This window comes from Aspergillus brasiliensis, assembly GCF_001889945.1.
Source record: "Aspergillus brasiliensis CBS 101740 unplaced genomic scaffold ASPBRscaffold_20, whole genome shotgun sequence".
NCBI classification, from domain to species: domain Eukaryota; kingdom Fungi; phylum Ascomycota; class Eurotiomycetes; order Eurotiales; family Aspergillaceae; genus Aspergillus; species Aspergillus brasiliensis.
The window spans coordinates 197194-209467 of record NW_027137461.1 but is presented as its reverse complement, the minus strand read 5'-3'; the positions used below and the strand labels follow the sequence as shown (position 1 = coordinate 209467).

Below are 12274 nucleotides of genomic sequence, written 5' to 3'. Positions count from 1 at the left end.
GGGAGGTGGTACTTAATTTTGGCAGGAGATGTGGGTCATGTGACGACTGCTTCCAGATAAACACTGAGAAGTGTAAAACTGCAATCAAGAATAAGATTACTATATGTCATCTCAAATCGAGCCCGCGAGATTTCCTGTTTCCGTAGCCGTCAATTAGAGTGTGGCGAGCGGCGAGGCCTTCAGGAGACCAGAGAGACATCATCGACAGCAGTATCAGGTGACGCTGTCTCCCTGCTTCTATCGTACCAGCGCTACATTATCTACACTCACTCATGCCCGGCTACATAGCTACACATATTATGACATGCTGAATCAAGGAACCCTCGCAGATCAGACAGCAACGGGAGAAGCTGATGCAAAGACCTTGTATAGCTTCACACCGAGTGTATTCATCATGCAATTATTTTCGGTCAATTACATAAAATCATGACTATGTCCGTGGCTATATATACATCTAGGTTCACCTAACTACTTCAACTAACCACCGCTAGCTGGCTCCTGACAGGCACGTTATGACGCATCTTGGGCGATGGGAATCCCTGGACATTGACTCCCTTCCGGAAGAGCAGACAATGTGTGGAACCACCGAAATGGAACATACCGATCTGATCACCCTTGGATACATGCTGGCCCTCGGAGACGGTGATCTCACAAGTTGAGACCTCGCACATGCCCACACCCAAGAACGCCATGAGCCCAATATCAGGGTTGTCGCACTCAATAAATATAACCGCCCGCGTTGCCGTGGCTGTCAGGTATTCCTGAGACATGACCTCACCAGCGCTGTCAATCTCATGTTGGTTGGATGGATCCGGGTCTCCGATACCCTCAAACAACGGCTCAGAATAGTACGTCCCATCCACAACATATGCCTTGACAATCTTTCCTGACACTGGTGCATGCCAGCGGTGATAGCTCAATGCACTCAAGAACGCCTGATAGACCGTTCCACCCTCGAACTGCTTTGCCAGCGGATCACATCCCACCATATCATACACCGAGTACGGCTGACTCTTGATCCAGAATTGGTCGCGCGCCTTGACATCGTATGCTACCTTGTATGGCTGCGACTCACAGGCATTTGCGATAACCTTGTCATCACTGGGGGAGGCAACGGGACGGATACCTTCCCGGAACAACCGAGTAAAGAAATGATCCCAAGAATTGAAACCATGATGCTCCGCAGAAGGATCGCAGACATACAGCTCTTCGAACGAATGATTCGTCTTCTGCACGTTGCCCACCTCTTCCAGATCAGATTTAGCTGTCTTCCCAAACCAGCCGTATTTCGAATCGTCCAACACCTTCGCCGACTCCGGTGACTTGAGGAAATCGCCCCATGCATTGAGCACCTTCTTGATCATACGGTTGACATCCGGATCCAGGAATGCCGCATATCCACTCGGAGTACCCATCGGCCAATCTAGGACCGCGTTGATGGGCAACCCGACCAGCCCTACACGGTGAGAAAAGTCATTCCATGAGGGCGCAGTGGTTATGAGATGGTTCAGTACACGCAGCATGTGCTTGTAGTCCTGCATCTGGGGACAACCGGTGGGATCAGTGGCGTACGTTCGGTTGCGTGGGAGTTCGTTAAACATGGCGGAGATGAGAAGGTATACGCGGGTGTTGTTCTCTATGAGGTCCTGGAATTCCTGGATCACTGGGTGAAGGTCGTGAGATTCCTTGCTGTCGACATGTGCGATGACACCGCCCAGCCACTCGTGATGGGCGTCGAGGGTAGAAGGCATCCATTTTCCAAGACTAACAGGACCATGTTAGCCAAAAACCTTCAGATATACTATACATCCACACTCAAGGGGGACAAAAACATACTGATGCAACCGAGGCGTATGATCCTTATACTTCGGCGCCATATTTGCAATTCAGATCAATTCAAATTAATATAATAAATAAACAATATAACCAAAATGGAGAGCCGATATCTTCTAACTCAATTCTTGGCGAAAGCTTGATTGCTATTTGCATCAACACCACAAGATTGGGCCTTTCCACCAACTTATAAAACAACCAGGATTCAATGTCCTAACTTGAATTGAACAACAATATGAGCAATTGCATCATGATGATGGCGGCGACAGGGGAGTGGAACCATAGTGGAGCCCGCATTTGGATCCGTCGTGAAGCTAAAGTCGAAGCCGATGCATCCATCCATTCATCCATCCTGGGGCCCGTGATGTCATACGAGGCCTAGGCTTAGCCGTCTCTCTCTCTCTCTCTGGTGCAGAACCATTGCCGATGGTGTATTGGCCTATATCTCGAAGTAAAAGGAATTGATAGTAGACGATTCAGAAAGATACAATCTGTTATCCCTTCAGGGATTACTGCATAGTTAGACAAGTAGACCACGAGCAATTCAGGCAAACTGCCTAAGCAAATAACCCGAGTCGCCTAACTAACTACTGAGTAGAATGATTCTGCTGCCCTCCGAAAGGCGGTAAAAAAGTGTCCAGTTTGCTGACTCATTTTTTCGGAGCTGTATAGAATGTATATCCGCTTATATCCGCTTATATCCGCACTTTTCTCAACGAGGTTCGCTAGGTTCTGCCGCTTCAAGCGGTCAGTGGAGCGGTCAGGCTACGGGTGTTCTGCCAGATTCTGCCAACAAAGGCGGTAAAAAGTGTACAGTTCGCTGACTCATTTTTTCGGAGGTGTATAGAATGTATATCCGTCTATATCCGTCTATATCCGCAACTTTTTGATCGAGGTCGACTAGGTTCTGCCGGGGAGGGCGGTCGGAAGGGCGGTCAAAGGATGCTCGGGTAGGCGGTTTGGGGGAGATCTATAGAGTATGGGGAATTGAGGCTAGTTATAGTAGTATATTGAAGGTCGCTACTAATACTATGCTAGGATGGTCTATGTATGTGCCTTTGTGCCTGCTTGAGAGGTAGTCTAGACTGCAACGAAGTCAAGTTAACCACGAGAGTATTTGTACGTTCTTGAGGGAATCTTTAGGTATTACATATCACCGATATGATGGATATAGCGATGCGCTTTCCTACTGATTGAGTATGGCTAGGATCAGCTGGTTCGGACACTCTTCCGAGTAGCTTGTACAGTACGGATTTGGTAGTATATCATTCCATGCTAACTACTATTTTATTAGATAAATGGTCATCTGAATGTCCTCAGAGCTAGTAGATGTACCTAGTTGATATGTCTGACTATACGTATAGGCTTCTGGCTCCGGGTGTTGTGTACCATGATTTTATTGACAACTGCTGTATGTTTCCCCCCGCAATTCAAGACGAAAATAAATTATTATATACAATCCAGGGTTCTACGCATCTAAAATGGCAGGTTAGTAGATCTCTACGTGGGGAATGATGCCTTGTCAATTCTCCGCTGTCGCTTGCTTATGTGGATATCCCAATCCATATATCGTTATCTGGTAAGTAGTCAGCTTTTCCTAAGTAAACTCGACCCAGACTGCCCATTTCACCGACTTACGGCTTGTTGTCTTGGAAGATCGATAGTCAATTCGTGATTGGTCAACCTGGACGTATCCTGCTCATAATGTTTACTGGCCACTCAGGAATTGCCCTCATCGTCCTATGTCTAGGCTGTCCCATGTTCATTCGTAGACTCTGGCTCGGATTCCTCATCTCCCTCATGATCATGATCATGATCGTCATCGTCATCATCATCCACATCTTCCCACTCCGCTTCAATGGCCTCCATCTCGTCCTGATCTTCATCGTCGAGCTCATCCCCGAGCAGGCTGACCAACTGCAAGAGCCCTGCCTGTGAGCGCCAGCTGTCCTCAGCCCGCTGTTGACGTGGTTCAGTGCCCCAGAGTCCTCCGCCTGTTGCCCGTTCGTCCTGGGGACCATCGATGGGGACCGACTTTCCGCCGGAGAGGTCGGGCGCTAGGCTGACAATGCGGATGGCTTTTGTGGGGAAAATGCGAGCAGGCCCCTCTTGTTGATTATCATCTGCTTCACCTGGAACATCGGAATGCTGTTGACGGAAGCCGAGAGTCTGTGATTACCTATTAGCTTGCTTGTGCCGTCTCAAACTTTGGCAAGGGGGCACATAGGACGCACGGTGTATGTAGTCATAATCGTATCATCATATAACGCCATGAAACTGACCGGCACGGCAAGCTGTGGCACCGAGCTAGTGAGCAGAGAGTAGGACGCCCGAGCAGGATTATTGACGTTTTGGATCTTGTTGTCGTCGTCGAGGGCGACAACATAGATACGATCCTGGATTTCAAACATCACGCGGTGGTTGCGCACCGACAACCAGCCGCCCAGATCAAAATTAGAACCATCCGATTCGCATTCGATGAGAGATCCATGCGTTGAAATGCCTCGTTCGGTCTGTAGAGCCTTCCGCCAGTTGGAGCATACGAAGACACGACCAGCGCGGGAGAAACCAACGAACAGATCCCCATGAAGCATACCAGCACCCCATTCGTCATCACCATGCCTTACGTGTTCAAAATCAGTCGGCGGTGGAAGAGGGCCTTTGAGAAGCTCGATTGGCACCAAGCAGTCTTTGCGAGGCTTGCTTAGCGCGACCATTTGCTGAGTCGGACCATGTCGCGCAGCAGCAGCTAGTGCAGCGATCGCAGACGGAGAGGTAGCGACCGGTGGAAGGATATGATACATGTCTGTGCAGCGGAATGGCTGCAGCGCGCCCAGGAACTCGCCGGTCGCCTTGTTGTAAATGTGATAGCCTCTGGGACCCATGGAGTAGATGACAGCGTCTGCGCTCTGATCCAAATGGCCGACGGCATCATTTTCGATAGAAATATGAGTGGTCAGCGTCGGAGGTCGCTGCGTCATATCATACACAAAGCCCTGTCCCTGTGTGGAGACCACACACAGCGTCCAGTACGACAGCTGGAAGCCTCTTGTCTGACAATTGTGGTCTAGGATCGCGATGCGCCGGAACTCTCCACGCTCAGCACCCTCCTGATCGGCCTGCCATACCTCAAGCGCATCTCCCTCACGGTCAAAGACCGCCATTCCGTCTTGATACTCCAAATGGGCATACGGGCGAACCGAATCCTCATCACGATCCAGCGTGGAGGGTAGCCGCCATAGAATTTTGCCCGTATCCATATCCGTAACATTCAGACCACCCGCATGTGATGTAGAAATGAAGAACCGGCGCTTGAAGTCTGCCCGGAATCGCCAAACAGGATTGTTGCCGACTTGAAGCACCGACTCGCGGGTCACTGGGCGCTCATCGGCCCAATTGCGGGCGAGCAGCTTCTGGCGCTTGCAGAGGTCTTTCCATGATGTAGTGTCATCGAATAGTTTCGTAAACGAGGTGGTGGTGTTGGACAGGAATGAAAAGTCGCGGGCGCCTCCCGGGGGTTGGGCGGTTTTAGATTCGGAACTGTAGATGGCTTCTCGATGGGTGATGTCGATAAATTGGTGCCAGGCCTTGGAGACGGCGGTCAGCGACGCTAAAGTGGAGACTGAGGTGAATTCCAAGACGCGCAAGACGATCTCGGGTGGTAGAACTGTAAGAGGGTCTGCCATGTATGAGGAGACAGACATTTTGGAAGAGAACGAACAGTTATGATAATAGAAGAAGGAAGTTGAAGAAGTTGCAGGCCTGCGGGGAAGAAGATTGTTGAAGCCCATCGTTCCATTCTGCCCCGCCGTACTGTTCACCGCCTTCGTTATCGCAATCGATTGGCGGTCGAGTTCAATTGGGCTTCAACTTTGCATTCTCGACCGAGAGAACTTCTGTCTGTTGAAAGGACAGCAATCTTACTCGTGCATGTGATTGTAAGGTGGACGTCGTCGGATGGCTGAGCCGACATGGATTTCTGTTCCTGAATTCGACGAAGTTGCAATGTTATTCTGATCATTTTTATTGAACTTGTCTACCTTGAGTGTCTAAGTATAAACTTGGCTTGGCAGGTGAGCCTTCCACGTCGTAAGAACTATACACCAACCATAGCATTCACAATACAATCGCCCTTCAATTTCTCATGTCCGCTCAGGCTACCCATAACTACCCATACCACCGGCTCACAACATCGCTCTCCTCGGTTGTAGACGCCACCCCCTCCTTCCGCGTAGCAAGTCGCTTTGCCACTTCATTCGCTTCGTTCAAGCTCACCAGCTTGCGTTTACGCGACTGGATACTGGCTCGCTCGCAGGCAATTCTATAAATTGCTTGCCGCTCACTCTCCGGTCTATCTGGATACCCAGGAAGGTATGACTCGGGTCTCCGGTCCAGAACGCATGCACTCCGCGTATGTTCCGCCTCGTACTGCCCTCTGTATGATAGAATCTGTGGCGGATTAGACGTGGCTTCGGTCACCCAATTGTCAGTAGCCAATTCTAATGGTGTGCTTCCAGTGGCGTTTTCGCGGTGCAGAAGATCAGGGCGATATCCGATCATAGCCTCGAACGTCCTGGGGTATTGATGCTTGACTGCTTCATGAACGGGGGTGTTTCCTGTACCGTCAAACATATCCAAATGCTTCTGGCCCGTTGACTGGGCAAACTGAAGGAAACATCGAATGATAGCCAACTTGCCATCCGTTTCTCGGCCACGGTCAAATTCCCATCCGCTCGATCCTCTTGACCATGCGCAATTACTCCGATGCATCCAACGAGCAAGTGGCGTCAGGGATCCCGGGTCATCAGAGGACCGCTCCGTCAGCAGCGATGGGGCCAACCGGGGGTCGAGCAGGGAAAGAAGCCTCTCTATATTGCCTAGCTCTTCTCGAGCGTTACCATTGATGTCACATAGCACTAGGTGAACCAAGTTGTTGCCTTGACGATCACGAGCTGTCTGATTGGCGCCGGCCTTGACAAGGATCTCGGCGAAGTCTATCTTGCCGAGGGAGAATGCTAGAGCTAAAGGCGTATGCCCTGAAGCTGATTTGGTCTCCATAAATTGTGGAAAGCGCTTGGCAAGGCTTTCAACTAGCTGGCATGATTCCGGCGTAGGCTTGGAGAGTACAGCACAGTGCAGAAGATAGTTGTCTGTTTGTGTCCGAGTTAGCATACGATTTCCAGAATATTTGGGTTGGTACGCACTCTTGCAATGAAGCCAGTTCAACACGGGCCTCTCCATATCTCTCACCGACTGTGAAAGGAGCTTCAACTTGTCTACCTGCTCATTGTTCTTGATAAATTCAACGTACGTTCTGGCCGAATCTGGGTTGAGAAACCATTCCATACTCGCCAATGAGCCTGAATGCGCCGCTGTGAGCAAAGGTATCTCTTGTTCTTCCCGTGAGTCAGGTAGTCCCCTTCCTGCAGCGGCCCAATCTGCCCTTTTCTTTCCCCGTATAGACAACCCTTGGTAATACTTCGGCTTCTCCTTAACATTGATGCCACACTTTCGGAGCAGATTGTCGACGGGAAGGTCCCCGCCAGTATACCTGATGATCACCTCCAGGCATTTTATGTGGCCCTTTGAGATTGCTAGTGGGAAAGCACTGGCGGCAAAGTTATGATCCCCGGGTTCGACCGTCTTGTCTCTTTCTGTCAGCTCTTGACCCAGCTCAAGCAGAAAGACCAGTAAATCCACGTTGTTCTGCCCGACGGCATAGTGTACCAGATCGATGTAATTGTCGGTCTTAGTCTCTCCGTCAAGGAACATGTGAGCTGGGCAGTACCGGGAGAATACTTGGAGGGGCGAAATCGAACATTCCACTTGTGTGGCTACCTCTCCTATGTTCTCAATGGTAAATCTGTCATCAACAATCTCCCTATATATGCAATTTTCTTCACCGTCATGGAAGGCATCGATGTCCATCTCAAATCTCTCACGAGCGTCAGAATCCTCGCGTTTGAATTGGGCCTGGACTATCTCTAGGATAGCCTTCGCCACATGGAGGTGCCCGCGAAGTACTGCGATGGAAAACGGGGAGAAATTGTCCTGGTCCCACACCGCAATCTGCAATGGCCCCTGTTGGTTTTCAGCATCAGATGCAACTAGCGTGAGGGCCTTGATGGTATCAAGGTCGCCGCGCCAGGCAGCCTCGAATCTACTTAACATTAGTGTTCTGAAAGCGATTTTGACGGGGCATTTAGTGGAAGATAACACTCACAGGTCAAAATATCTCTGCTTCTTTTCATCGGTAAGGTCTGGTACGCAGAAGTTTGTTTCGACCTTAAAAGGCTCCGGTTCTTGACTCTTGGAGTCGGAATGGCTCCTGGTTTCAGTTTTCTTCGACGGGTCCTCGAAGTCCGGATGAAGTTCGTAGAAGGACTTTGCACCTTTCTCCAGCAACACACTCTCCAGTGCCTTATAAGCGTCTAGCGTGGCTCGAGCTGCAAAGGCCTTCTCCTTCACACCTTCGCGCTTCCGGTTGGCATCGACTGTACTGTCATACCTTTTCTTGCCCTCTTCATACTGTTTCTTTGCTCGGCGTACTGCCCTTTCCACAGTCCAACGATGGTATGTGTCAGGCTGTAACCCATTCAGACAATGATCAGGTTTCACTAGTTGGCGAGGTGGGACACCTAATCCTTCGCCACGGTAGTTGTCCAATGCCCTGATTTTGTCTCGGACACAGTCGAGCACAGATTGTCCCACGGTATAGCCTCGAATATACTCGTTGCTCAATACCATATATCCTTCAGGGGTGAGAGTATTTGGGTCGACGCTATCGCTGCGGAGCAGCCGATCAGCAATTTTTGGTAGGTCGTTCTGGACTGCGAGAATGATAGGTTGGGTGAAATTATGCCGAAAGATCTCTTTGTTCCTCTCAGATGAGTTTGACTTGATTGCCCCATGGATACCCTGACCAGTACTCACGAACGATTGAAAGTCAATATGGGGCGTTGCACCAGCATCAATCAACTTGGTCGCAGCCGTGTCGTTTCTCATACTAAGGGCCAATGTAAGTGCAGAGTGAGCCTTGACATTCCAGGAATTAGACAAGGAGGAGAGTAAATTCATCGCTTTCATTGTTGCCGAACGGTTGTGAAGGAGATATGTTTCGAGGATTTCGGAAGAATCGGTGAAATCAGAAGCAACGACGTAGTGCAGTGGAGTGGTGCTGTTAATGTCTGCCTGTGTGGGAAGTGCACCAAGCTGCAGTAGCTTCTGTGTCATTGCGATTGACTTTTCAAGAGGCAGCCGAAGTGCCAGGACAAGGCATAGGATAGCAGCTCGCGGCTTATCCTGGCAGGGGTAGAGCAGCTTGACCGGAAGCGCCAAATCAGCTCCAAATGAGGTAACAAGCTCGTGAGCCACATCAATGTGGCCATGTAGAATGGCAAGATGAAGCGCTGATGTGGGTACATCCCAGGCGACTACATTGATGTCGTAGATGTCGGGTTCTTGCTCGTTTTCATTCATGGCCAAATCGATGCCATCCACACCAGCCTCTTTTTCAACATGAACGAATGAGTCGGAATCTATACATTGACTATCCGCATCAGACCGCTTTTCGAGCTGAGCCTGCTCTGCCTCATTCTGCTTGCTTTTGCGCAGAAGTACTCTAACCGTCTCCAAATCACCCCGAGCAGCAGCCAAATGCAGTGCTGTCCGACCGTCGGCCAGACGGGAGATCATTCTTGCGCCATGGTCGACAAGGCATTGTACAATGTCGCTTGTAGAGGTCAAGCAAGCCAAGTGCAATGGAGTCCTTCCAGTGTGGTCACGATGGTTAGGATCCATCATTTCTTCTGCGAGACACGCCTTCACGCTTTCGATATCGCCATCAACAATAGCATGGCACAGCCGCTCCGTGTTACCCACATATGCCATTTCTTCCGCAAAAAGTCAGCCTGCTCCTCGGTCTTTCACAAAGGATAAGGGGGCACAAACCAGTCCAGTCGGTCTCTGTGATCGGATTAAAGCTACCAATCTCTTGGCGACCTGGGTTGTCTCTGATGAAAGAGATCCTACCAGAAATATAGATTTTGCTTTCCTTCTCGGCTATCTCTTTCTCTTCAGGAGTCAGGGGCTGCGGGCAGCAGCCACAACAGTCTCCGATGACATCCGCGACATCGCCAAAGAACGCCGGATGTCGGTGAAGGTTAACTTCTCTGTCTTTGGGCTTATTCCACTCCGCATTGAGCAGGAGGTCCTTCGTATAAACAAGCTTTTCAACTTTTCGAGCTGTGAATCTGGGGCCGTAAGGAATAGTCTTGCCCGGGGAATTAGCCTTCGGACATGTGAATGGAGATCTCACAAGCTTACGAAGGTATGGTAGTCAGAGATTTCCTCTCCCTCTTCCCAGTCCGGGATCTCATCCACCCAGTCTTCCTTGATGTTACCGGACTGCTTCCACCTATAAGACCTTGAAGCTGGTCGTCCACGCTCCTGTCGTCTTTGCTCTATGTAAGACTCCCGGTCTGACGACTTTGGCAGCCTCTCCAGGACCAGGAGGCGCGCCAGGCCAACTGTCCTACTAAAGCTCCGCTCGAAAATTGTCTATGAATGGCATTAGTTAATAAAATAGTAAGATATAGAAAAGAAAGATACTGACGGGATCTATGTGCGACCGATCCAGCTGCGGCCAGTATATTTCGAACCCCCGATGAGAGTACTTTGAGAGGCGATTCTCGTAAGAAGGCGAGCGTCTAGACAAATCGATAGTGTTGATTTGGGTAATATAAGAAGCCAAAGCACGTGGGGAGACGAAGACTTGCTTCCCATCGAAAGCAGCACAAGAACAATCAACATCGAAACCAGTTAGAATCTCGGAGACAGACTTGTATATGCGAAGCACTATCTGCACGTGGCGTGTGGGATACTGCGAAACGATCGTGATGGCGTTCTTTGTTCGCACTGTGGTTGTCTCGTAAAGGATGGCGTTCTTGACCTTATCCTCAATCTGCTTAATTTTCTCAATTGCCTGCGCTTCGTCTAAGCCGTAGAGAAACAAATCAACATCCGAGGCCGGCGCAACTTTCTCATGATAGTACTCTCGCAACGACCGCTTCGAATCCCGATACTTTTCGGGGACTGGAAGCAGACAAGTGACTACTGCACTCCCTGCAACCACGACATTGCTCCAGTCCATGTCGCTCAATGCACCCTCGGAGAAGACGTTGAAGTTCTTTCGGAACTCGTCTAAGGTAGAAACCACTGCCGGAGAACCATTGGGACGCCGGTCCTCTTCCTTCAAGGGCATGATATACTGTTCCTTAGTCGTGGAAGACTCAGAAGATAAGTCTCGAGCCCGTACACGGATGTCCGTACTGCCGTTGGAGTCGTAGAGGGGCACGATGTTGAGGTGATTATCCTGAAGGGCTGCATGAGTGCCCTCTTGGGCAAACAGCTTGCGCGCCACCGCATCGTAGTCATTGTATGGTGCGATGATCTGCTCGAGAGGGGTGTTTGGGTGACTCTGGATCCAGGTCGGCAGGTCCCGATGCTTTGCGGGCAGTATCGGCAGGGTAAAGGTAGCCGCCATTGCTGTGATAGATCTATAAATCTGTTGATGAGAATGGGCGACAGCAACACATGGACAATTCAGAGATTGCAATGGTATGATTGGAGCAATAACTGAGGTAATCCTATACACTGGAGAGCTTTTCGAAAGATAAACCCCTCAGCATAGGAAAATTCGTCCAGTATTTAACTTTGTTTAGCAGTTGCACAGCAGCCTCCTGAAACGGCAAAGCGTAGGCCCCCGGGGGCAGAACTGCCCACCGCCCGCAGGCACGGGACCCACTGCCAGGCTCCGATCAGGCCCCAGGTGGGTGCCTGGGGCGCTAAAGCCTTTCTTGTTGGACCCTGAGTCGCCCATAGCGTGATCAAGTTCCCGCTTAATCGCCGATCAGGGGACTGCAGATAGGTTGCAGTTAGTCTACTTGCGCAACCTACATGATCTAACACTATCCAGGTCGGTGGCATCACAGAGCCATCAAGACTCATCACCAGCTTTCCGTTGAACACTAATTTCTAGTATCTAACGTCTAGCTAAGACAGCACAGAACTACGACTGCTTGAGTGTCGGACTGCGAAACATACTTTGAAATTAAAAACGAGACCATTATTGCCGAACTCATTTTTACTGTGGCTCGGCATACATATTATGCACTAATTACGTCCAATTGTGCACGCCAGAACCGATTAATAACCCACCCTTCGGTTCATCATACTTTTTGCCTCCTACCCAGCAAGCGGTATGACGACTCATTCCAATGGTGATAGATAGCTGTGGTCGGTGGCATCGATTCGAAACTTCCTTGATCCCGAGAGATCCCTAGCCTGAAAGCAAGGATTGGCGGTCATGAGAGACCCAGCTTTGGCTTAACAGCGTAGGTGGCTAATTAGAGTGGGACCTTACATTTGGGAATCCAGTGGA

General features: G+C 50.1%; 3 protein-coding genes across 3 annotated transcripts; all 3 read right to left on the bottom strand.

Annotated features, from left to right (window-relative positions):
• Window positions 1-378: 378 nt before the first annotated feature.
• Window positions 379-2152, bottom strand: ASPBRDRAFT_163377 (phosphatidylserine decarboxylase family protein). Its single transcript, XM_067619514.1, has 2 exons — window positions 1837-2152; window positions 379-1764 (listed from the first exon to the last, which is right to left on the bottom strand). Exons 1-2 carry the CDS (start codon window positions 1875-1877, stop codon window positions 474-476), a joined length of 1332 nt encoding a protein of 443 aa, XP_067473794.1. The 5' UTR covers window positions 1878-2152; the 3' UTR covers window positions 379-473.
• A 1427-nt stretch (window positions 2153-3579) lies between these two features.
• On the bottom strand, window positions 3580-5537 carry ASPBRDRAFT_137758 (F-box protein; the record flags this gene model as incomplete). Its single annotated transcript, XM_067618926.1, has 2 exons — window positions 3580-4002; window positions 4068-5537. 2 exons carry the CDS (start codon window positions 5535-5537, stop codon window positions 3580-3582), a joined length of 1893 nt encoding a protein of 630 aa, XP_067473793.1.
• Window positions 5538-6000: 463 nt separating this feature from the next.
• ASPBRDRAFT_200862 (ankyrin repeat protein) lies at window positions 6001-11377 on the bottom strand (the record flags this gene model as incomplete). Its single annotated transcript, XM_067621484.1, has 6 exons — window positions 6001-6983; window positions 7038-7993; window positions 8057-9725; window positions 9784-10105; window positions 10159-10392; window positions 10448-11377. The coding sequence occupies 6 exons, from the start codon at window positions 11375-11377 to the stop codon at window positions 6001-6003; spliced, it is 5094 nt and encodes a 1697-aa protein (XP_067473792.1).
• Window positions 11378-12274: the final 897 nt, after the last annotated feature.